This window comes from Sitophilus oryzae, unplaced genomic scaffold, assembly GCF_002938485.1.
Source record: "Sitophilus oryzae breed Bouriz unplaced genomic scaffold, Soryzae_2.0 scaffold_1067_pilon_pilon, whole genome shotgun sequence".
NCBI lineage: Eukaryota > Metazoa > Arthropoda > Insecta > Coleoptera > Curculionidae > Sitophilus > Sitophilus oryzae.
Genome location: NW_022145690.1, coordinates 894,553 through 921,531, shown reverse-complemented (window position 1 = coordinate 921,531; position 26,979 = coordinate 894,553). Strand labels below are relative to the sequence as shown.

The following is a 26,979-nucleotide window of genomic DNA, read 5'->3' as shown; positions in this document are numbered from 1 at the left end:
ATTTTTAGGATATGCACTATTATAAACTATGCGACATCTGTAAAAACTTTTTTTTATATCGTCGACAACAACGACGATATTGGACTTCCTCGAACTAATGGGCCACTCTGTACGTGTATCATAGTTTTAAAGTATTATTTTAGTGTTTAGGTAAATTTAATTTATAAATATTTATGAAATAAACGTGCACAACTAAATAGCAGGCTCTATAGAAGGACACTTATAGGTTTTATATTATATACAGGGTGAACTAAGTTACTTATAAATCACTTTGTAAAATATTATATTATACCCAGCGAAATAATATAACTCACAGTGGCAATTCTATGAAATTTAAATTTGAAAGTAGATTGTTTTTCGGCAATTTCTTAAACGTCGTCTGTGGAAAGTGGAAACCATAATTCTCACGCTGGACAGACTATAGTAGACTAACTTTATGACTTCTAGTCTTGACTGCTTGTCACCTGTACTTAGTATTTTACAATTTATAAATCACAAACAATATAAAAATAATGACAACGTATTGTGTATCTATTGTTATTTTTTTTAATAAAAATATTTTCACAGGTATTGTAATTTATCTTCTCATACTCAATATTGACAAGTAGTCGGAGTGTCGTCACTGCTAGTCAAACATATAAAACTGACCCTATGCAATAAGCTGGACTACTTTCGTGACATCACAAATCGTTATCTAGCGTCTTTATTAGAAACGTTGCAAGAGATTTAGCCCATGCCTAGGAAACTCTTATGGAAGTGACAGGTTGTAGCCGAAGGTCCAGTACTAGACGCACGAGGGGGCGCAATTAGCAAAAAAAATTACAAAATTTAAAATGTTACCTATTTTTACCTGGCTTTTACCGCCAAATGTAAAATTTAACCTGTCAACAGTTGTCAATTTATATTTTATTTTGCCCGTTATCCGTAGATTGTGTTTTAAATTTGTTTTTGATTTTTATACGGCTCTGTTCTTGTGTTTTTTCATATTTTTTAACCGTAGACAGTGGTTTTTAAGTGTTGTGTTACTGGCTGTAAGAATTACCAAAAAGATGCCCAAATGCATATGTTTCTGAAGGATCAAATAGTAAGTGCTAACACGTATTACATAGTATAAACCAAGATAGTTTCCCTTAAGATTGTTAATTAATTGCAAAATAGGTTGCCCTAATTGTTATAGATCTAGATATATTTTATTATTATAATGTTTTGTATTGTTTTTGTTATTATATTCAGTTCAATACAGATGGTTTCTTATAGTTTTTTTTTGTGTTTTTGATATATCCCCTTTGTCATTTTAACTTAAATCTATTTATTCGAGTAAATTCGTTCTTTCCAATTTACTTGAATAAATGGAAAAATCCGAAAAAAATAGAAGCTACCCGTTTTAAATTTATGTTTTATTTTGTTACTAGACCCACGAGATGGCGCCACCGCTCGGTCCGAACAAAATGTATTGAGTTTCCTATCTATTTTATATTATATAGTATCCATAGATAAATGAAACAAGTTTAGATTGGAAAGTGCCCATAAGGACATATTTGGCGCTATTCTTGCAACGGTCGCGACCCAAAACTTTTGAAAATTTCGGAGCGGTTCGGCTTTTTCCGGAATTATATCGCCAAATATTGTTTATTCAAATTTGTTATTATTTTCGTTTAATTTTATAAATAAAATACAGTGTGTTGCATACAAGAAACTTTATTTTATATAAGGAAGCATGTATGAAATACCTATGAAACATTGGAAACCGACGTTGTGCCACGATCCACGATGGTTTTTGCAGTTTACAGTTCACAGCACAGCTTTTTAAGTTTTTAATCATAGATAAAAGAAAATAATCTACTATTAAAATAGATATGAAACTTAATAGTAAAATTTTGGGTCAAAACGCCCCTCCGTGTTTTTAGTGGAGACTACATTTAACCCAGCGCCTTCGCCTTTTCTGCTGTAAATGTTTTTTATGTTTATATTTGAATTCAAAGGATTTATTTTTAAAGTTACACTGATATATTAGTATATCAGAGTAACTTTAATAAAACATAAGAATATATATATTTCACAATTTATTTTTTTATTTATTTTACAGAGTTTCATGTAAATGATCGTAAGTCGACTGGCTGTCTAATGAATAGACCGGGATTTATAGATTTTAAAGCGAACGAAAAAAAATCAAACAACGAATACATACCATATATTTTTCTTTTATCTAAGATACATACCTTATCGTCTTTTGGAAACACGCACATTTTTGCAGTTTTGTTAGTTTCTTTGCAAGATGCAACACAACATGAAAACACCATTTTTACAGTTAATAAATAATAAAACTATTTCTGACTATGATATTTAAAATTTAGATAGATAGAAAATTAAAAAACAAACGAGTATTTGCAAACGCAGGCCCAAATTCAATAAAAATCAAAATTTTTCCTGCGAAAATCAGGCTTTTTTCACTGAAAAGGTATTTTTTGATTTATCAGCAGTCATTGTCAAGTTGACAATATACAGGGTGTTATCGAATTAGTCTAAATTATGGGGTGATTCCTCATTTGTTCTTAAAACAATTTTTATACAACCGTTGGGTCTAAAGTACTTCCTTTCTGATCTACAGGGTGTTAAAAATTAAAAAAAAATCGATTTTTTTGCTTAACATAAATGGTACACCACTGCTTTTTTAAAGAAAATATAGTTTTTTTTTTGACTGGCCATCCTTTTCAACACAAATTGATCTTTTGAGTTTTTCTTGTTCGGTAAAACGTTGGTAAAACAGTTGTCGAGAAAAATAAATATACTTATTAAGAGCCCGCCTTAATTCGTTTTCTAACGATTTTTTTTTTTTAGATTAATTAGGAAACACCCTGTATATGCATATCACAGGCAACCAAATAAACTAGTAACCTCTAAAAATTATTTTTCCTACCACTAGCGACATACCGTGTTTTTAGTGTGTACTAAATTATTTTATCAAAATTTCACAATATAAGTTTCCAGGCAATGGTTTTTAATGCCACTTTTTCACAATTATCACCGGTTGGAGTAAATAAAACTTGAATTAAACCATTGTCTGGAAACTTATATGGTGAAATTTTGATAAAATAATTTAGTACTCACTAAAAACACGGTATGTCGCTAGTGGTAGGAAAAATAATTTTTAGAGGTTACTAGTTTATTTGGTTGCCTGTGATATGCATATACAGGGTGTTTCCTAATTAATCTAGAAAATAAAAAATCGTTAGAAAATGGCTTAAGGCGGGCTCTTAATAGTATATTTATTTTTTCTCGGCAACCGTTTGATGAACAAGAAAACTCAAAAGATCAATTTTGTTGAAAAAGGATGGCCAGTCAAGAAAAAAATATATTTTCTTTAAAAAAGCAGTGGTGTACCATTTATTTTAAGCAAAATATCGATTTTGTTTTAATTTTTAACACCCTGTAGATCAGAAAGGAAGTACTTTCGACCCATGATACAAAGAATACAAGGTATGATATTGCGCCGGTTGATCACTACGTCACAGGTGATAAACGGCACCATTGGTCGGCAAGTTCCGCGCGCCAATTTCAAATTGTCCAACAGATGACACAATAAATGTCAAAATAATTTTTCAAATGTCAAGCACGATGATTTGATATGACTTTTAGGGTTATGCCCTAATTCTTCCCTCTTTTAGGTCTTTTTTTATTAGTGGCAATTGCATAATATGGATATTTTTTTGTATGGCGTATGACGTCACAGGTGGTATTCAAACTTAACGAAATTGGGGCCGCTATCGATCATACCTTGTTTTCTTTGTACCATGCTTTAGACCCAATGGTTATATAAAAATTGTTTTAAGAACACATGAGGAATCACACCACAATTTTTTAGACTAATTAGAAAACACCCTGTATATTGTCAACTTGACAATGATTGTTGATAAATCAAGAAATACCTTTTCTGTGAAAAAAGCCCGATTTTCGCAGGAAAATGCCGTTGTTCTTAGCGACCGCTATAGCAGCGCCAGATCGCGTATAACGGTCGCGACCCAAAATAATTTCGCGACCCAAAATTTTTACGGGCTTTCCAATCTAAACTTGTTGCATTTATCTATGATAGTATCTTATCTATGATTTAGCCTCTAAAATCTTATAACTTGAATTAATGTTAAGAGTTCTTTATTTAGGTACATCAAAACACTTGTTCAAAACTTTCAAAATTTCGCAAACAAATTATATTATTTTTATTATTTTTGTTATTGAAAAAGAGTTTAAGCAGAATTTTTCAGTATATTCAATAATAAAAAAGTCATTTTGACATGTCATGGTGGCAAATTACAAAATTTTTTACATAATATGCAAAATGTGAGATTAGAGGAAATAAAAATTGAAAAAAAGTCGACGAGAAAAGAGAATCAGAATTTAATAATATGTCTTTGATATCTTGTCCAAAAATCTTGTCACTTAGATTAAGATTAGAAAGTACACAACTATACTTTCTGCATAATGTAAAAATAATTTTTTAACTTGACGTGATGATTGTTGTCGGATTGTTCCAGGACATATACCTATTTTTTTTTGTATTATTTTACACAGGGTGAGCCTTAAATAAGTGCAAATATTTCTAGTGGTAGCATATTTCGACCTCAGAAACACGATACCTATTGAAGCTTTTTTTCGCCAAAAAAATATTGAAAATTTGGAATTTTTTGGAAAAAATATTGAAAAAATATTGGAACTTTTTTTAGTTTTTTAGTTAAATAGCATAATTTCTTGATAATATGGCAAAAGAAAACCCAGAAAAGATCCAATGGTTCTAAAAATTTAAGAAAAAATTCATTCTTTTAGAAATTTTCAAAGTAAAATATCTCGGTTATTTTGGACTTCTTTGAAAAACGGTAAAGAGAAAATATGATTCTTTTATTGAGATCTACCAGTCCTGAAATTATTTGCACTTATTTAAGACTCACCCTGTATTCTGTAGAAATTCTTGTTTTATGAATAAATGGATAAAAATCTTACTTATTCCTGAAGAATTTATAATAACAGAAGAATAAAAACATTTAACAAACATTTTATTATAGAAAATCATGACTAGGTCTTATTCTATTAGACATAAATAAAACCTCAAACAAACTTAATTAACTTTCCACTTAAATGGATCTATTTTATCAAACTGTTCCTTACCACCTAACTTCCTTAACCTCCTGTTATACATGTGCTTCATAAGAACATACATCCCTGGTGTCATAAATAACAATAAATATATTCTTAAAAATGTTAAATAATCAAAAGTAAAGTTATATTTGTTGGGCATGGTAATTGAGCCTCTTGGGTTGCTGTGAAGGTAAATCATATTCCTGAATATTATAACTGCCTCACAGGTAAAACCAAATGGGTATAGAATAATCCAGGCAGAGTATCTTAACCATTTAAGGGGTGGTAGCAAATATTTCTTAATAAATACTCTTGTACTGTCTGCTCTATTCACTATGTAATATGAATACCTAAAACCAATAAGATTGAAGATGTAGTCTAAGGAATGAAGCATAATCATTTAATTTTCATTGGCTGTACCTTATAATATCATTTATTGTCCATACTAGAAACAAATACGTAGTAACAGGCATCTTCTGTAATTTAGGCTGAAATTGTAAATTTCCAAAAAGTATGAGCAGTCTACCCCCAATCTGCATCATTGGAAAGAACGGGCCTCCTTTAACGTATCCAAATATAGGATGCATTATTTCCAAACATTGGAACATATGTAAAATGCACATCATATGACAAAAATGCGTATTGATGCTCCACACTTCCAGTTCTCTGTTGATTTGCAAAGCGGACTTAATTGCAATATTGACCATCACAAAGAAAACATATGTGAAGCCACAGAGCATAAGAAAATTATAGAGAACTAAATAAACTTCTTTGAAATCCTCTTTCAAATAACCGAGCTCATTTTTCTGTAACATGTTATAAATATCAGGGTAATCATCTCTAACGTCGTTTACTTTCTCTTCTAAGTCTTCTTCTGATTGCCACTTATCAAAATCGATTTTCAACCAACTTGGTTTTTGAGGAGTACTTAAAACTCTCGACCACCAAGCAGGTTTTTCTTTCACCAATCTTATATTGACTGAACTATCCTTAATGTTAATAGATTTTTGCTACAATCAGATCAAAATACGATATGATATGCTTAAAAAGTTATTAAGTATGGTTACATACATCTGGATTAACTTTATCGAAAAACTGTAAGCTGAAACTGTATTCTTTAGTTCCTTGAGCACCAGTTCCAAGAGCACTGAATAATATAGATTGTGCATCGATATTTATGTCCGAATTCTAAATTTAAAATAAGACATTTACATTTACATTCTCTATTTTAGTAATATAGGAATTCTATGAATAATTTACCTTTGCATCTTTTAAGTCGATTTTTAAAAATATGTTACTCTTGTCTTGAGCCCAATACACAAAAGGTGATGGAAGTGCCATATTTTAGAAATACTAGAACTACAATTTCATTTGATAAATTAAAGATAAAAGGCACTTTTCAAGTTTTTTTAGTTGTTCATCGATCATAGATAACTTTCCATACTTTTTCATAAAAATCCATACCACAGATCCATACAAAATCATCAATAGCGTTAGCATTTTTAGCATTTCATAACAATAGTGAAGTTGGATATTTCATATTTCTTCTTAGCTAAATTTAGTGGCATGTGGCATCCAGATCTTCTTCTTCTTCTGTGGAAAGGATCAGTGACTCTGGAAACATCCAATTCCCGATCTAATCCAGTTATGGCCACTTACCCTTACAGCATTTTACCCAGCATTCAGCCAGCACTACAATCAGGGTTCGGAAGTAGTTAATTAAGACGTAATTTACCTGATTAACTACGTGTAGTTTTTCTTCAAAAACTACGTCTCTTCCCGTTCATTAACTACATGAAAACTACGTTAATAAACTATGTATTGATATTATGAATAATTTTCATTTGTATGAGGTGTAATAGAGATAATATGATGTAAATATTATATTTAAAGCCATATTTCTTCTGTTTTCTTAAATACATTATGTGTTTTTAAGCTTCAACTTATTATAACCTCATCTCAAACTTTTGATATTTGAAAGTTACATACATATGTTACATAAACTACATCCTCTACATAAACTACATTAACTACATGTAATGTAGTTTATGTAGTTTTTAAAACTAACATGTAGTTTTCCGAACCCTGACTACAATGTGGCATCACAGGTAAATTTCGTTACAAGATGGTCCATAGAAAATACTGAAAATAGTTTATAATTCCACGTTAGTGTTCTGTGTCACTGTGTGTGTCACTGTCAAAAGTCAAAACCTTCCAACCTCACTTTCGGAATTTGTAAACACGTAAACATTTGTAAACAAGCAAGCAAACCAAACAAAATAATAAAAGAACAATATTGAATGTTTTTAATTCATTAAAATCATATAGAACTTAATATGGCATTCACGTTATGGAACTTATTTGAAGCCACTATTTTATGGCTTAATGCAGTTTGCATATTGAGTGAGGATAGGTTTTTAAGCAAGTGTGAGTAAAAATTATTGTATTTAATTGATTCTAAAAAATTACGTATATTAGTTAATGTTAGCAATAAATAATAGAACTTTTTATTTAAAACAGTTGGTTGGGGTTCTAAAAATACGAACGTTCATGGATTTGGTGAAGCACCCTCTGCTAAATCACAAATTTTTAATTTAATTCATTCAATTCGTACTGTAGCAAGAGGTAAGCAAAATAGATAAATATACCTACAATACATAGTAATTTATTCAATAATTATTTCAGTGCCACTAATAATCCTAAATGCTCTTACGATAGTTCTGGAAGTAATACTTTAGTAATCATTTATAGAAGAATACTTATAATTTTTATTATTATCAGTTAAGAATTATTTTTTGGAATGTAAATAAATCTTTTTTAAACCATCTTTGTCTTTTTTTTAGACATTCAAATGTTTAGGTAGGTTAAATTAGTTTGGTTCCTTCAATTAAGGAGATAACATATGTTTTTTGATCCTCTTCAAAACAAGGTAACCCAGTTTTCTGAAAAAGATCCATAAAAGATTCGTTTTTTGTAAAATATGTGGGCAATAATAGCACTTATTTTAATAATAATATTCTCATTGATATATAGGTTGATTTAAATATATTTTTACAGAAAAATTGTATTCTTTTAATGAAATTCTCTATCTGTATATTTTTATATTCAGTTTATTGTTCATAAAATTATCATAATCTATACTGTATGGTTTTAAATTTAGTTTATTTCTATTGTTTTTATACTCTCGAACTAAACATACTAAAATATGCTAAATGCTTGATACGGGCAGTGCAGGGTGAGTAAATATTAGATAAATTGTTATTCTGCACTGTTAAATGAAACATCCTGTATTTTATGTTATAAATCAACACAGTTGTCTAAATTTATTTCATGAGTACTTTCTATTTCTATACCTAAAATATAGATATTTATAAAATACTTTTGGGGTCTTTGTAAACAAACACATGATTTGTCATGATATACCACGAAATAATAAAAAATATCTATAATAAAAATATTAGAAATATTGTAAGTTATTGCCGCTTAAATCTGATAATTATTTAGACTTAGGTTTTCGACACAGCATAACTTATTAGTATTATTTACTATATCTGCAACATAGTTAACTAATCACTAAGAAAGCTTCAGTGTACCTATGTTATATGGTTTTAAAAGGATAAATAAACCTCAAGAAATAAAGCATTAATATTGTTATTGCATTTTTAGAAAAAGGTAAATCTCTCGGTAAATCTCAAACTTTCATTTGTTTTATTCGTAAAAACCTTTGGTAAAAACAATAAAATGCAATAACATAAACACCTTTAAAAAAATAATTGATGGGTTCAGGGGAAAACATGATAAGCGCCATTTTACTAATTTTACAGGAGAGCACTGGACGGCTGGTGGTTATCAGGTTCTTTATTAGGCATATATCATCGAGGATTAAACAACTTATTGCCTTGCAGTTTTATACATTTTGTAGGGACCCGTTAGACCTACTATAATATTGTAAAATCCTAAAATTAAGAAATTAGCGCTTATCAGGTTATTCCCCTGGTTCCTTCGATTTTAAATTGTAGCTCTAATAATACCCTGTGATCGAATAAAAAACGACTTATGGCAGTCGATGACATTCCATATATAATTTTACATATAAAATAATAAAATAACAACAATCTTCACTTTATAGCCATCGCTGACGCTGTTTTTTTCGATCTTATTGTATATGGCCTTTGTTGTGTTGCACTTTGGTGACCTATAATTTTGGAAAAAATTATCGATGACTGAAAAATGATTTCGCGCACTAAATACAATAATAACAACTATGTATTATACAGGGTGCTACAAATTCGAGGTACGAGCCTTGGTATCTCGGTAACCGTACTAGCTACATGGTTAAATTGGGGCAAAGTTGTGATTTAGGATGTTCACCAAGATGCCATAAAAAAGTTTTAAAAATTTCAAGGATTGCTGAGTTTTTTTGGAAAAACGGATTTTTTTGAAAATCAATTTTATTTTTTCCTTTCGTTACTTTTTAGAAAATCAAAAAACTAATTGCATATTTATTGCTTATAGCCATTTTTATTAGAACTATCTGATGGTATTTTTAGATTTTAATTAGCTCATAATTTGTGAGATACAGAGGCCAATTTTTTTTTAAAATACTGACCTGCGTTTTTATTTCAGGTTTTGAAAGAACTCGGTCTCCTGAGTACAATGATATGCCACACTTGATATTTTTTTTTGTTTTCGATACCTTAACAATAGCAAATATAATAATAACAAAACTATTTAATTGTTATTTAAAATAATTTCAAATCCGGCTCTGGTTTTTTAATTTATTTAATTAATCTGATTATATTCATTACAACAATATTGATCAGCGCTAATTAACATTGAATAAGGAAAATTAATAAAAATGGTTTTGGACATTTGAAATCAATACATTTCAACATTAAGAGTACCTACAAAAACAATTAACGAGTAATAGAGAAACAATTAAAGAGTACAAAATGCATTCGGAATTATAAGAAGATCTGTTCAAAGAGCTATAAATAAGATTGAACGAAAAACAAAGGTGTGCATTGTGCATTATGGAGGGTGGTAACCCTTTCGAACATGCAGAGCAAGTAGAGTCGGGCTGTGGCAGAGCATTAGAAACTAGTTTGAAGAAGTTGATTTATTTACAATAACCACTATTAATATTATGCATATTATTAAATCGCACACTGAGATTTCAAATTCACAATAAAAAAATAAAAATAAAAGATATCTTTAAATTGCTGACATGGATATTAATTATTTGAATCTTTCAATTGGCGTGATTTTCCTTATTCAATGTTAGTTAGCGCTGATCAATATTGTTGTGCTGAATATAATCAGATTAAATAAATTAAAAACCCAGAGACGAACTTCAAATTATTTTAAATAACAGTTAAATAGTTTTGTTACTGTTAAGGTACCCAAAACAAAAAAAGTATCAAGTGTGGCATATCATTGTACTCAGGAGACCGAGTTCTTTCAAAACCTGAAATAAAAAATGCAGGTCCGTATTTAAAAATATTAAGTTAGCCTCTGTATCTCACAAATTAGCTAATTTGAAAATCTGAAAATACCATCAGACAACCCTAATAAAGTGGCTAGGAGAAAGTGCAATTAGTTTTTTGATTTTCTAAAAGGTAACGAAAAAATAAAATTGATTTTTAAAAAAATCCGTTTTTTCCAAATAACTCAGCAATCCTTGAAATTTTTAAAACTTTTTTGATGGTGTTTTCTTGAACATCCCAAGGCGCAACTTTGCCCCAATTTAACCATCTTCGTATCTATTACGGTTTCCGACATACCAATGCTCGTACCTCGAATTTGTAGTACCCTGTACATTATTTCATAGTAAATGCGCGAATTTCGTGATTTATGAAATAAAATCCGATAATTTTTACAATTTTTCATATTTCCACACGCAAATTCGTCATCTTTCGTACGTTATCTAATCGTACGCGTACCACCTGACGAAACACATTCAGCAGCACCTTCGGGTACCACCACCATGCAGGCCTGGGGCTTCCTGATCGTTACATCAACGCCGTATTCCAATAGAAGGGGACCTGAGACCAATATCAAAGAAATTACCAGCCTTATCTCTTCGAACGAGAGAGAAAGTTTGAAAATAACCGTCAATAGTACCGCTCGTACCGCTTTAGTACTCATTTTTTCGGTTTTTATCCGACTTATGCCCTGACCTATAATGACTTTGACCAATTTTTTTCTTCTTACGTTTGTTTTAACGGGATTAGTAATTTATTGTGAAGGGAATAGTACCGCAAAAGTACTTAAGGACGATGCAAGTGATACGGTGATCGCGCCTTCTTTGAACAAGGTGTTGAATATATTCAGTTCGGATATTTTGAGGGAACAATGGACTGGAATTCGAGACAAAATCTCTGGTGGTTGCGGGAAGAATCTGGAAACTTATCTGGATGGACTGGCAAAAGCGGAAATGTGGGCACTAAAAAGTAAGTCTATATTTATTATCATAAAACCTGTGTTTTAAAAAGAACACCAGAGATAACGGACAGTTTTAAAGCCATATAAAATTGTTTAAAAAAACGAAAGTGGACACTATACAGAGCAGTGATGAGCCTTTGAGCACAGTTACGCCACTTAAGGAACCCTTTTGCAAAATATCGTGGTTCTAGTCGAAACAATCTTGGTTGTGCGTTGATCTCTAAGTCAGTATTAGAATTGAGAATGAATGAATTTATACAATGTGAATCAGTGAAATGGAAAAAATTCGATAATAAATAAATGGAGACATATTCGAAAAACATATCACGTCGATTTTGATTTTTAATTGTGCATATTTTTCAATAAAAAATGTATATAGGATGTGTTATGTGTCAGTGGCCAATGCCAACTTTTTCATTTTTAATATGTATATTTTCTCTAAATGTGCATCCTCTATATTATTCAATTTTTGGATTTTTCGCAAAAGCAATCATATTTTTTTTATGTACAATGTCCTATATATACCGGGTGCGTCTCAAAACTGGCTCGCCCCCGAGCTCGCCCCTATAACTTTGTTATTTTTTCAGATTAAAAAACGAGATTTGGTATATTAGTATATGACCTAAATTAGGATTGATTGACGTATTTAATTGTTTTTGGTCACTTCCTGTTTCATCGGAAATGACTACAACTTTTGATTTTTAAATGGGACCAATATCAAACTTTTACTTTATTCGATAGAAAATGATACTCTGGAAGAATGACATATTATATGTCAACTTTTGACATTTTCGCATATGGTTTATTTGAAATTGTAACGTGCGGTTCATAATAACATTCATTTTACTTGAAACTCCAAGTGGGTGGTCAAATTATTCGTAAAAAATGCTTTTTCCAAATATGCTAATGAGCCACTCTTGTTCCATTAGAAAAAATTGAGATATGATTAAAAATACGATTTGGGCATGTTTTAACCGACCAGGACAAGACCAAACCAAAACATTAGACGATCAAATCTAATTTTTTCTCCTTGATTAAAAATTAGCATTTTAACACAGCCACATTTAAAATATGATTTTTTTAAGCGAAACTGTCAAAAGTTGACATATGATATCTCATTCTATCCAGAGTGTCATTTTCTATCGAATAAAGTAAAATATACCGAGGGTGCCGTTTAAAAATCAAAAGTTGTAGTCATTTGCGGTGGAAAAGGAAGTCACCAAAAACAACTGAATACGTCAATCAATCCTAATTTAGGTCATATACTAACATACCAAATCTCGTTCTTTTATCTGAAAAAATAAAAAAGTTATATGGGTGAGCTACTTTTGAGACACACCCGGTATCTCATAACTGTTTTAGAAATATTAAGTGGCTTTTTCCTAATTACTCGGTTATATTTAAACCTATGCTTGTGATATTTGGTATATGACTTACTTATTTTGAACTTAAACGAAATGTAAAACAGATTTTTAAATAAACTATAGGTACCAACATTTTGTGGAGTGACTGATATATGCCAATTTTGAAGTTTTACATAGTTTTCTAGGTACATAATATGTATTTTGCAATATAATACCGTATGATCGAATAAAAACGGCGTCAGCGATGGCTACGAAATGAAGATCGCTGTCATTTTATATGTAAATTTATATGTTTATTTTATTATATATATATTTTTATTTATTAATCATATTTTTATATGGAAAATGTCATCGATTGTCATTTCCCAGCCAACTGGTCGCCGTTTTTTTTTTCGATCATACGGTATATGGTGTGGACCTACTTTTTTCTATACAAAATATATTTTGTCAGGTTTAAGACGTTTGTTGTTATATTTTACTCTGAGCGGTTATGTCAGGGTTTACCGCAAAATTATTAAAACTTTCGAGAAAGTATGTTACTTAATTCTAGGCAATTACGCGATGTAATAATATTAAGCATTTCCAATTTAAGGAAATAAATAAAAACTAAATATATATTCAGTACCGTACCTAAAGCTCACTAAAATTGCTTTGGAGTTTCAGAATTTTGTTTATTTTTTACTAACTAGAGATACACGGTTTTTTTAGTGGTAATAAAAGGAGGGTAATTTTAATGAATATCTGTTTTATGAAGAAAATTTGATCCAAACGCCAAAAATTCTTGAATATCAAAACATATACAGGGTCACTGTTATGTATGGAATATGGAAACGGTCTATTATTATAGGTTAAATATAGGAGGTACCGCAAAAAGTTAAATACAAAAGTTATAGGATTTTTAAATATCTATTAGCGAGTAATAGATTTAAGTATACAGGGTCTGTCATAAAGTCGCGGCACATAAAAGTTTATTTTTTTTTAAATAGAACCCCTTGTATATTATTGCATATTTCAATTCTTCCTTCAATTCTAAGCAAAAATCGAAATACACACAATGTCCTCAAACCAACCGTTTCCGAGTTATTGACTTTTGAAAATATCACTTAAACAATTTGATTTAATTAATTTCGATATGTTCAGTTTCATTTAACGATGCCATTCTGCCGAAACTGTGATACTTATACTTAATAATATTTAACATTAGTTCTCAAGTTAGATTTATAGATGTATAAAATGAGATTATATCAAGTCTAGAAATTACAAAATTTTCGTTTAACAATTCAATTCTTCAATTTATGTACATTGTGTATTACGATTATTGCTTAAAATTGAAGGAAGAATAATTGAAATATGCAATAATATTCAATATACACGGGGTTTCATTTAAAAAAAAAAAATATGTACCACAACTTTATGACCGACCCTGTATACTTAAATTTACTAGTAGCTGATAGGCATTTAAAATCCCATTAAAACAGTATCACAGTCGGTGGAATGGCATCGTTAAATGAAACTGAACACATCGAAATTAATTAAATCAAATTGTTTAAGTGATATTTTCGAGTCAATAACTTGGAAACGGTTGGTTTGAGGAGATTGTGTATTTCAATTTTTGCTTAGAATTGAAGGAAGAATTGAAATATGCAATAATAATCAGGGGTTCTATTTAAAAAAATGAAAATTTTATGTGCCACGACTCTGTGACCGATCCTGTATACTTATTTATTACTCGCTAATAGATATTTAAAAATCCTATAACTTTTGCATTTAACTTTTTGCGGTACCTCCTATATTTTACCTAATAATCGACCGTTTCCATACATAACAGCGACCCTGTATATCAAGTCATGTTGATACTAAGGGCTGGCAAAGGTTAGTCTTGGGTCGAGATTTCCGTATGTAAGAAGAGTACAATGCGTTTATAATCTACTGAACAAAGAGAGGACAGTAAACACGTTGCCAAACGTATGAAATAAACCGAGAAACTGTGCACATCGTTAAGAGACGTGGAAGGGGATATAGCAGATTTGTCGCAGTTGACCGGTCGACCCAGTCAATTGAGTCAATACCTCTGTCAGTACTTAAAGTTCTAGGGAAAGGTGTACGTCATGCGTTCAGCTTCACGATTTAATTACGTCTCGTGATACTTAATTTGTTTATTTATTAACGAGTCGTTGTAATTTCCCCTATAGCTTGAATTTGTTTAAGTGCAAGCTAGTAACACTTGCATTTTTGGTAAAAATAAGTGGAATTGAGTCGGTGTTCGATAGTGGTCGCGTTATTAGAACTCTGAATTCAAAATTGTAGTTTTTTCAAGAACTTTGTTAATATTTCTGCTGTATTTTCTTTGTAGACAGTATGTAAAAATCTTTATCAATAAAAAAATTACACGATTGCTGAAAATTGCTATGCTCTAAAAGTAAATGGATGGATTGTTTACAATTTTTGAATGGAAAAACCAACCTTATCGAATTTTTCTTATGTAAACATATTGTAAAATATCCGATCTTGAAAATAAAAATAAAGTTTCAATATCTAAAGTGGTTCTTGAGTTATGGCCTGTATTAAAAAGTTGAGTTTTTAAATTATCGCGATTGAAAAAAAATGATACCTTAACGATATCCTTATGATGTTCAGAAACATGTCTAATGATTTTATCTAGTTATCTCTCTCATCTACACAAAAAAGTAAAAGAAATTGGTGGTATCTACAACAAAAGACCTACAACCACTCTTAGAAATGATCAAAACGAACCGATCATAGACCCAGACGAGTTACAGGAAACCTGGAAATCATACGTGTCCAGCCTTTTCAGTGACGACAGAACGCAGAGTACGCCCGAAGTTATTAACAATATACCGGAGGGACCGAGCATATTGGAGAGTGAAGTAAGATATGCCATGAAACTAATGAAGAACAACAAAGCTCCCGGGCCAGATGATATGTATGCAGCATAGACTTAAAATAAAATATAGACTACACTATTTACATCTCAACGCGGACAAACAACCTTTTTTGTACACATGTTTACTTCTGGGTACAGTCGACCTCAGTCGACCGAGCCTTCCTCATCCAGCCTATGTTGTCACGTCTTTAATATTATCAATATTTTTTTTCTTGTTATACACATATATTGAGATATTAATACTACAGTTTAATAAAGTAGGTTTTAATATTCCATAGATGTATTAAATAGTCCTTATACTACTAAATTATAAGTTGGATACTGTTTAAAAAGGATAAGTTCTTTACAATATGACAACACCGATTAGAGGCGAGGGAGCCTATTCATTCATTTATTACCTTGTAGTACGCGTCGCACGTGTGCGGTAAAGCTTTGTTGCCGCTATGTTCCCGGCTGTATTAACGCATTTTCTTAGCTTGTAGTCCTTAAGTGTTTATTTTATTGACTTTTTCTGTTCAAGAACTATAAAATATGGTTCGCCAGTGCCAAATTTGCAAGAAAAATTTGACTTAAATAATTCATTTAAGTCTTGAAACTCTCAATTTACCCATTAGGAGTCAATGGCGTTGTTGTAGAAAGGCGCTTATTTAGATAATATTTTAGTAAAATGTAAAATCTGAATTTTTTCTCTTACATTACGTTGTTTACTTACTTACATTGTAACAGAATCATAATTATAACCCTGTTAATAATTAATAATGTTTTTATTAAAAATATATTCCGGTTTATTCTAAAATTATCTTTAGAATCTAAAATAACATACTAGAATTTTAAAATGATATTACATTATGAAACAATATTTTTTAATATACCGGGTCGTCTCAAAAGTGGCTCACCCCTATAACTTTTTTTATTTTTTCAGATAAAAAACACAGATTTGTATGTTAGTAGGTATATGACATAAATTAGGATTTATTGACGTATTCAATTGTTTTTGTCTCTTCCTGTTTCACCGAAATGATTACATCTTTTGATTTTTAAAGGCACCCTCTGTATATTGCTACTTTATTCGATAAAAAATGACTTGAACTGACTGAATAGAATGACATATTATATGTCAACTTTTGACATTGTCGCTTAAAAACAAATCGTATTTTAAATTTCAATCCAGGGTGCCATGGTGTTGTTAAAAACACTAAGTTTTAATCAAAGAGCCTTGGAAAAATAGTTTTGATCGTCTAATGGGTTTCGTGTCTTGTCTAAGCCGGTTAAAAGATGTATACAATACAAATCGTATTTTTAATCATACATATGTCAATTTTTTCAAATGGAACAAGGGTGACTCATTAGCATATTTGGAAAAAGCATTTTTTTATGAATATATTGATACCACACACTTGGTATTTCGAGTCAAATTGTCGTTATGAACCGCGTGTTATAATTACAATTAAACCATATGCGAAAATGTCAAAAGTTGACATATAATATGTCATTCTATTCAGAGTGTCATTTTCTATCGAATAAAGTAGAAATATACCGAGGGTGCCGTTTAAAAATGTTATAATTAAAAGTTATAGTCATTTCCGATGAAACAGGAAGTGACCAAAAACAATTGAATGCCTCAATCAATCCTAATTTATGTCATATACTAAAATGCTAAATCTTGTTTTTTTATTTGAAAATATAAAAAAATTATGGGGATGAGCCACTTTTGGGACGCACACGGTATAATAAAACAGTACCGAGTTAAATAAATGTAGTTTTCATTTTGTCCACTTCCTATCACCTTCGTTGCTTTAATGGAACAGATTTATGTTTTCTCTAATTTACATAATAAGACATCACTTAACCAGAAAAAAAAATACAACAATCATATTTTATTTTCTCTCCCTGTCGGCGATTCTATTATATCTGTGGAATAGATCCTGTTTTGATTAATATTAGGGGTTGTAAATGTTTGACTAAAATTAATAATTTATTATTAATTTCAAAAATTACGTAATTTCGATTATACAATTTCTTCTAGAATGTGTATTTTACTATTTTTATCCTTTTTGGACTCTAAGACGTTTTTTCTAAACTTTTATTTAAAAAACCTGTCCTAAATCTTAATAAAATATAAAAAAGTTTAAATACGATATATTTTTAATTTAATTATAGCTTCATTAAAATAAAAAAATTACCCGGCTATGAGACGGAGAGTTCAGGTGTACTTGAGAAACCAAAGACAGTGTTGTGTTTCTCGGCAGAGTCGTCAGGGAACGACCGTTACGACAGAGACAACCTATCTATCGCTCGTGTCGCACTCGTTATAACCTAAAACAATAACACAACAATAACAAGATATTGTCTGACCGCATGTTCCAGCTATTTATGAATGAGATGCTCAGTCTATATTTTATTTTAAGTCTATGGTATGCAGAGACTATACACATGCTAAACGAAAATAACATGAAAAAATTAGTCAAGCTTTTCAACATCATATATGACACCGGACAACTCCCTAAAGACTGGCTGAGATCCACGTTCATCACTCTTCCAAAGACGGCCAATGCAAAATTATGTAGGGATTACCGACTGATAAGCCTCATGAGCCATTTTTTAAAACTCTTTTTACGCATCCTACATACTAGGCTATACAAAAAATGTGAAGCAGCCAGTGGGTACAGTCAGTTTGGATTTAAAAATGGGTTTGGCACGAGAGAAGCTATATTTAGTCTACAAACACTGGTCCAGAACTGCCTCGACCGGGGAAGGGATGTATTCATGGTGTTCATTGACTACGAAAAAGCGTTCGACAATGTGAAACATGACCTGTTGATAAGATACATGCAAGACCTAGGACTAGACAATAAAGATATCAGAATAATAGCTAACCTGTACTGGAACCAAACTGCCGAAGTAAGGCTTCAAAATTTTAAAACCACCGAAGACATTGAAATAAAGAAAGGGGTAAGGCAGGGCTGTATTCTCTCACCTATGCTATTTAACCTGTATGTAGAAAGAGCGTTTGCCGAGGTAATGTCAATGTGTACAATTGGTATAAGAGTAAATGGCATCCCAATCAATAATATTAGATATGCCGATGACACAGTAATCTTGGCAGACAACGCTGACGACCTTCAAGCACTTCTGCATATGGTTCAGGAGAAAAGTGAGCACCTGGGCCTAAAAATTAACTCAAAGAAGACCAAGTTTATGGTGGTTAGCAAAAATAACATCCCTGCCACCCCTTTATATCTAAACGGCATTCTAATAGAGGAAGTCACTAAATTTAAATACCTAGGCTGCCTCGTTACAAACAGATGGGATCCAGAAGTCGAGATCAGAAGCAGAATTGAACAAGCTCGATCAACTTTTCTTAAACTTAAAAAATTCCTAACGAATAATGATCTCAGCTTTCAACTCAGATATAGAATGGTTAAATGTTATGTCTGGTCCGTCTTGTTGTATGGTGTCGAAGCCTGGACTCTTAAAGTAACCTCGATAAACAGACTGGAGGCATTTGAAATGTGGACTCTTAGAAGAATGTTTAGAATCCCTTGGACAGACCTGGTAAGAAATGAAGAAGTCCTTGGAAAAGCCGGTCTGACTAGCCGTGAACTATTCGACGCCATTAAGAAAAGAAAGACGTCTTATTTGGGACACATCCTGCGTGGTCCTCGTTATGAATTCCAACGTCTTATCCTACAAGGAAAAATCGAAGGAAAAAGGGGAATAGGAAGAAAAAAACTTTCATGGCTCAGGAACATTCGACAATGGACGGGAATACATGACTTTATGTCTCTCCAAAATGCTGCTTTAAATAGAGAAATCTGACAGGAGGCAAATGGACGGTCGCCTACGCAGGAATCTGCTTGGCACTTTAAGAAGAAGAAGAAGTTATCTCTTGAAAAAAAGTCTTTTAAAAATAATCGGTTTGCGATCGTGATTTTGCTTTACTTTATAAGGAAAGGCGTATCGGCAACGCCGCAACAGCACACCGTCGCGCGTCGCGTCGTTCGGTCGCATTTCTCTCACTCCGACTTAATAAGATCCCTATGCGATTTACTTCCTCACATGTAAATGCCGACCCAAAAGTTACAGTTGCCAGCACGGTATGTCGTATAGTATGTATTGTGTCATTCAATCTATTAATATAGTTATTATTTATTATAATATAGTTTAAGGTTATAGTATATTAGGCAAAAATATTTTTTACTGACGAAATAAATCCTGTACCTAAAAATGTCTTTATTAATGTTTCTTAATATCCAATTCATTTATTCTAATTGATTTCTCAAAACGCCTTGGTCTTTTTGCTTTTGGAAGCGGATTACAAAAATGCATTGCAAAATGTTTCATGTTCATGGCTGGTGGCTTAACCAGACCCATACCAGACCTGACATTTATCACATACGTAAAAGATACGAAACAATTTAGGAAAATACGAAACATTTATGAAAATACGAAACAACCTAGGAAAATACGAAACATTTATGAAAATACGAAACAACCTATATTAATGTAGTTTATAGAAAATTAATATATTTATTTCTTGTGTTAAATTTACGAAGTAAATTTTTTTGGATAGAGGAAATACGTGGTAAATTCTCTTCGATCATATGGTATAAACAGCATTTTTGTACAACTACGTACCTATATATTCTAGATTTTCAGATAAAAATTAATTAATAATGTTTGTTGTCAATGTCATAAATATTTTTTGTCATATATTCTTTTGTTGGACAAACTATACCGTAGAATCGAAAAAAAAACGGTCTCAATATACCTTAGAAAAAACGATCAATTACTTTTATAATAAATATGTAAAAATTATATTATGGAGAATGTCATCAGTTGCAAGTAAAGGGGGTAACTTGACGCCGTTTTTTTATTCATACTGTTATTTACAGAGGTAATGTTATATTTATATTAGTTGAATAATTTTACGATTATTTTCAATTTTCAACTTTATGGCGAAAACGAAATATTTTTAATCTTGAGGCACATTTTTAAAGATTCTGGTGTGTCCTTTTTTAGAAAAGGTTCAAATTGGTGTAAAGAGATTTATAAGATAACTAACGTGTACCCACGACTTCGTTCGCGTCGAATTAATCATTTGTAATGGTGATGATAAGGGAAAGCAAGAATTTCCATTAACATAGAAACTGGATAAAATTTTCTCACATTTATGTCAGCATGGGAAAAAAACAATATGGCGATATTATTATATAACTTGGTAATATTTGAGAGGTAGTTTCATCTCGTTGGAATTTGACTTTCGAAAAATCCGTTTCCCAAAAATAAGCTTTTTACGTCAAACAGTTTAAGCAGAATCGTGGTTAAGAAATTACCCAACTTTTTGGAACACCCTGTATCATTTTATAACCAAATCAAAACCAAATAAATTATGCTGGTCCAAGCGTTTTCCCGAAAGACTAACCTTTCTTTAAATAACAAATATTGTAATATTTGAGGGGCGTTTTCACCCTCTTGGAATTTGAGATTCGAGAAACCCCTCCTTACCGAACCTCTACACCTCACAGTCAATCTGTTTTCCAAAAATCAGCTTTAAACGTCAAGCAGTTTAAGCAGAATCGTGATTACTCAATGGTCATATTTTATGAAACACCCTGTATAAATTTATAAAAAATCTTAAAATATGTAAAACCACAAAATAAAATATACGTGTTTAAGACTTTTTCCGAAAAACTCACTGGTTTTTAAATAAAAAATATTTTAATATTTGAGGGATTAGTTTCACCCCCTTAGAATTCGAATTTCGAAAAATCCCTTCTTATCGAACCTCTACACTCTAGAATCAACCTGTATGCCAAAATTGAGCTTCTTACGTTGAGTGGTTTGAGCAGGATCGTGATTAATCAGTATGTCAGTCACTTAAAGATTTTATATATTAGTAGGTATAGATTTAAAAAAATCTATGTTTTCTTTAATGGAACATTTTTATTCTTTTACTTTGTTAAATAATAATTCGTAATTGTTATAAATCTTGTTTATATTTAATAGATTCAATTAAGATATAATTATTGATTAACCTAGTTTTTTAATATACAACTTTTTTTAAGATTTTTTTAACGATGATCTGATCATCTGATCAAACGCTTCAATGAACTTCAAGATTATAGTGATTCTAAACTTTTTTTATTTATTATTAAGTAAATACTATTACACAATTTGTTCTGCTTCGAGTAATAATCATTTTTGTAAAACTGTGTGGCAGGCACACATTAAACGATATATATTTTTTATTTTTTTTTACCGGGTGCGTCTCAAAAGTGGCTCACCCCTATAACTTTTTTATTTTTTTCAGATAAAGAAACCAGATTTGGTATGTTAGTATATGACATAAATTAGGATTGATTGACGTGTTCAACTGTTTTCGTTCCCTTTCTGTTTCACCGGAAATGACTACAATTTTTGATTTTTAAATGACACCCTCGGTATTTTTTTACTTTATTTGATAGAAAATAACACTCAGAATATAATGACATATCATATATCAACTTTTGACATTTTCGCTTAGAAAAAATCGTTTTTTCAATTTCAATCTAGAGTGCCATGGTTGTGTTAAAAACACTAATTTTTATTCAAGGAGCCTTAGAAAAATAGATTTGATCGTCTAATGTTTTTAGTGTCTTGTCCTGGCCGGTTAAAAGATTCCCAAATCGTATTTTTAATCATATCTCATTTTTTTCAAATGGAACGAGGGTGGCTCATTAGCATATTTGGAAAAAGCATTTTTTTACGAATAATTTGGTACCACACACTTGGTATTTCGAGTCAAATTATCGTTATAAACCGCATGTTACAATTTCAAATAAACCATATGAGAACATGTCAAAAGTTGACATATTCATGAAATGTCATTCTATTCAGATTGTCATTTTCTATCAAATAAATTAAAAAAATAGGGAGAGGCTATTTAAAAATCAAAAGTTGTAGTAATTTCTGGTGAAACAGGAAGTGACCAAAAATAATTGAATACGTGAATCAATCCTAATTTATGTCATATACTAACATACCAAATCTCGTTTTTTTATATGAAAAACTGAAAAACTTATAGGGGTGAGCCACTTTTGAGACGCACCCGGTATATTTACTTATTTATTTGTTTTTCTAAGTTCGGTATATATAAAAAATATTAAAAAAAATTAAGTTCTATATACAAAAGTCCATTCATTAGACAAGATGAAATATATATCTAAAGCCTAGAGATTGCTCATTTAACCCTTTGCTCAATAGCATCTACAAATAATATTAAATATCTTATTCAGGTTATATTTTATTTCTTCACCGCTGACAATCTATGATATTATGTGTGTAATCTCTTCACCCATTTTCATATGAAATATCGAAATCGAATATTTAGCTACATCTCTTTGTTAATATGTATGCGTGTTGCATATTTTTTCGCGTATAATTTCATAACAATCATAATTTCATCTCGATCTACGTGCCATATCGACGCTCTAATATTTTAGTTCGACACAGATTCGAAAAGCCGCAGTTTCTCTTCTGCGGCCAAGTATCTACAGGGTGTTCCTACCTCAGATTGCATTAAAAATTTCAATATTACAATCTAATGATCTATGTTGGAAATTTTTTACACGTTAATGTCTCGTAATAAATGTCTAGCAAAGAAAATCTCTCGATTAAAATGATTATTTATTTATTTATTTTACTCATCCATCTCAGTCCAAAGGTTACATACGTCAGATATACAAAATGATTTTAGAAAACAACAAAAATTTTGTAAATACCGTACGATAAAAAAAAAACGGCGTCCAGTTGGCTTGGAAATGAACATCAATGATATTCCCCGTGTCCCCCCGTAGTTAGTGAAGAGAAAATGCAAGGTCAAGGTCCCTTGTCTTGGTCTTGCAGTTTGCGAAATAAGTAGCCTTGGTCTTGGTCTTGTAGTAGTTTAATAAGTAGTCTTGATCTTGTAGGGTCCAGTTGCTGCAAGACTCTTGAAAGTCTTGCAATTTTTTGATAAATTTTTACTGGAGGCAATTTCTACGTAGAAAAGCTTTAAATATATATCTCATAAAGCAAATGTAACTTTAAACAAAGAAACAGTATTTGTCTGTTAAAAATATTTGTTGGGAGAAACGTTGCACTCTTTGAACCCTATACCATACCCCCGTGAACCTTTTATAAAGGGTCTTGCGTGTAGGACAGCCGATCATAGTAGTAAAAAAAATGATGGTGAGAAAATCTCCAGAGCGTCAGCTTGAGGCAAGGTAAGTTTATTATATGCAGAAAAGTATATATATATATATTTAAATAATCTGACGATTTTAGCGTGATATAAGATAGCAGGAGAGTCACAAAATTATAAAAAATCGTCTCCTGGACATTCTCGAGCGTGGTTATTTTTATATTTTGAAGTAAATCATTCAAGAATCACGGAAACATCATAATCTGCCTATTTCCCCAAGCCGAAGTAGCTAAAATTATGAATAAAGTGTGGAGTTAAGTACTACGTATTTTTTGAAAAATTTGCAATGGTCTTGTTTGAATACTAGATCTCTAGAAAGTATACTATAGAGCACAGTGTACTAGTGTAAGCTAGGGTTGCCAACTTTCAAAATAAAAAATAGAGGACGAGGGGGTAAAAAAGCGGCACAGGCGATACCTTTTTTAAAACCTCGCCCAAATGTCTAGAATTTACCAAAGAGTTATGTAGGTATGCGATTGTGAGTGTTTCTTAAAAATATTTTTACTCAAAACCTGTTAAAATAAAACTAGCCATTTTCGACAAAACTTTTTTTTTCAAAACATAAACTAACACTAAGTAAACATGAAATAGTTAAACATGTTTATCGCTTCCGCAAATAGTTCTTGTTCAACAACATCTTGTTCATCTGTACAAACGAGTGGGAGTAGCGAAAGACACAGATTAACAATTTTTTAAAGCATTCTGGTGATAGATGAATATTTTTTGAGTTTGCTATTGGCTATATAAAAAAGAAGACTTTTTCAATACGTCCGTGAGAGAAAAGAGGACACTGAGATCAAAAGGAGGAGTGTCCTCTGGAATAGAGGACGGTTGGCAACCTTAGCGTAAGCTCGGACATCATGGGGAACACTCTGTATATTTCTTTTACTTTTTATCCGTTTAGTTCGTTTCGGCTGACTTGCAACATGAAAAAACGCAAACAATTATAAAATCGGTCAATTAAAAACGGTATTCGGTTACAAAACGTTGTTTTTTCTTATCTGCCGAGTCATTTCGGTTGCAAAATAAAGAAAGCCGCAGGCACATACATTCAGTATTGCATTTTGAGCTTCTGGTCCAGGAAAACGATTAAAATACTTATTACAGTTGTCAAAAAGTCATGACAATGTCTAGAAACTGTAACTGGAATTATATCTAGAGCTTGTCAACTCAAAGGATCCTTTAAAAAACAACTATATTGGAGTACGACAAGGATGCATTTTGTCATCGATGCTTTTTAACATCTATGCATGTCGAAAAAATATTACAACTTGGTTTCGAAAATGAGTCCAGGGGTATTAAGGTCAATGGAAAGCCCATTAATAATATCAGATATGCGGACGATACTGTTTTATTGGCCTCCACTATGGAAGATCTTCAAGAACTGCTAAATAAGTTAAATAGAGACAATAGTGCGGGCTGCGTATTAATACTACAAAAACAAAGATCATTGTGATTAGTAGACATATCCAAAATATTAACTTCACTGTAAGCGGCGAGGTCATTGATCAAGTGGGTAGGTTTAAGTTTGGTTTAAGTATCTCGGCTCTGTTGTCAATAACAAATGGGACTGCGACCAGGAAATTAAAATTCAAATCGGAATGGCCAAACCACTTATCCTTTACATCGATCACATTTCAAACGAAGAAGTCCTGCGGAAGACTGGTGTCGAAAGACTGCTTAATAAAGTAAAGACCTGGAAAATGTCATAAGTATTTGGGACATATTTTGAGAGGAACTGAATAGTGCAGGGGTATTTTACCAGAATATTATTTTATTCGAATTTACATATTAAATTGACTATTACTCTTTATTACAAATTAAACTGCATAATTTCTTACTTATCCTAAAACTTAATGATCTTTTTATCATATTTTTATTCTATATGAATTATGAGCTTACCGATTTGTCCAGTTCTTTAATACGAGCATGTATTTAATAACAATACTTTGAAAATCTTATTATTATACCGGGTTTGTCTCAAAAGTGACTCACCCCTATAACTTTTTTATTTTTTTAGATAAAAAAACGAGATTTTGTATGTTAGTATATGACATAAATTTCACCGAAAATGACTACAACTTTTGATTTTTAAATGGCACCCTCCGTATTTTTTTACTCTATTCGATAGAAAATGACACTCTGAATAAAATGACATATCATATGTCAACTTTTGACATATTCGTTCAAAAACGAATTACATTTTAAATTTCATTCTACAGTGTGGCTGTGTACTACTTGGCTGTGTTAAAAACACTAATTTTTAATCAAAGATTCTTATATATATAATAGTTGATCGTCTGTTTTTAGTGTCTTGTCCTGGCCGGTTAAAAGATGCCCAAATCGTATTTTTGATTATATCTCAATTTTTTCAAATGGAACGAGGGTGGCTCATTAGCATATTTCGAAAAAGAATTTTTTTATGAATAATTTGATACCACACACTTGGTACTTCGAGTCAAATTGTTGTTATGAACTGCATGTTACAATTTCATATGCAAAAATGTCAAAAGTTGACATGAATATATCATTCTATTCAGAGTGTCTATCGAATAAAGTAATAAAATACCGAGGGTGCCATTTAAAAATCAAAAGCTGTAGTCATTTCCGGTGAAACCCGAAGTGACCGAAAACATATCAAATCTCGTTGTTTTATCTGAAAAAATAAAAAAGTTATAGGGGTGAGCCACGTTTGAGACGCACCCGGTATAGTGTAATAATACAAAACTAATATAATAACTTTAATGTTGAGTTTTAAAAAAATGCTTAAATATGCATAACCTTTTTTTATATCTGCTATTGAGGTCAAAGGTTCCTTAAAAGAAATATAAAAAGATTTGCTGCCCCTAGGCGCCCCTTTGGAAAGCTATGAAACTATGAACCCTTCCCGGACACAAACGGTACATTGTGAGATA

The 26,979-nt window shown here is 31.2% G+C and overlaps 3 protein-coding genes across 3 annotated transcripts in view; 2 read left to right on the top strand and 1 right to left on the bottom strand.

The window, feature by feature from the left end:
* Window positions 1–5,028: 5,028 nt before the first annotated feature.
* LOC115879443 (very-long-chain (3R)-3-hydroxyacyl-CoA dehydratase) lies at window positions 5,029–6,810 on the bottom strand. Its single transcript, XM_030896283.1, has 4 exons — window positions 6,388–6,810; window positions 6,199–6,315; window positions 5,548–6,137; window positions 5,029–5,477 (listed from the first exon to the last, which is right to left on the bottom strand). Exons 1-4 carry the CDS (start codon window positions 6,466–6,468, stop codon window positions 5,108–5,110), a joined length of 1,158 nt encoding a protein of 385 aa, XP_030752143.1. The 5' UTR covers window positions 6,469–6,810; the 3' UTR covers window positions 5,029–5,107.
* Window positions 6,811–7,278: 468 nt separating this feature from the next.
* Window positions 7,279–7,952, top strand: LOC115879451 (immediate early response 3-interacting protein 1). Its single transcript, XM_030896297.1, has 3 exons — window positions 7,279–7,554; window positions 7,648–7,752; window positions 7,813–7,952. Exons 1-3 carry the CDS (start codon window positions 7,464–7,466, stop codon window positions 7,863–7,865), a joined length of 249 nt encoding a protein of 82 aa, XP_030752157.1. The 5' UTR covers window positions 7,279–7,463; the 3' UTR covers window positions 7,866–7,952.
* Window positions 7,953–11,160: 3,208 nt separating this feature from the next.
* LOC115879435 (nose resistant to fluoxetine protein 6) overlaps window positions 11,161–26,979 on the top strand; it is a 71,886-nt gene continuing 56,067 nt past the window's right edge. Inside the window, exon 1 of the mRNA XM_030896271.1 lies at window positions 11,161–11,579. Within this exon, the coding sequence (XP_030752131.1) occupies window positions 11,312–11,579 (268 nt within the window). The 5' untranslated portion in view covers window positions 11,161–11,311. The remainder of the gene's footprint in view (window positions 11,580–26,979) is intronic.

What these genes read in the sequence shown, in the direction of transcription:
- LOC115879443 (XM_030896283.1), bottom strand. Translation starts at nt 6,468, where the DNA reads ATGGCACTTCCATCACCTTTTGTGTATTGGGCTCAAGACAAGAGTAAC. An exon ending in TCGACTTAAAAGATGCAAAG is followed by an intron (nt 6,316 to 6,387) that starts GTAAATTATTCA and finishes TTTTAAATTTAG; the next exon opens with AATTCGGACATAAATATCGA. An exon ending in ACAATAAATGATATTATAAG is followed by an intron (nt 5,478 to 5,547) that starts GTACAGCCAATG and finishes TATTGGTTTTAG; the next exon opens with GTATTCATATTACATAGTGA.
- LOC115879451 (XM_030896297.1), top strand. Translation starts at nt 7,464, where the DNA reads ATGGCATTCACGTTATGGAACTTATTTGAAGCCACTATTTTATGGCTT. An exon ending in GGATAGGTTTTTAAGCAAGT is followed by an intron (nt 7,555 to 7,647) that starts GTGAGTAAAAAT and finishes TATTTAAAACAG; the next exon opens with TTGGTTGGGGTTCTAAAAAT. An exon ending in AATTCGTACTGTAGCAAGAG is followed by an intron (nt 7,753 to 7,812) that starts GTAAGCAAAATA and finishes TAATTATTTCAG; the next exon opens with TGCCACTAATAATCCTAAAT.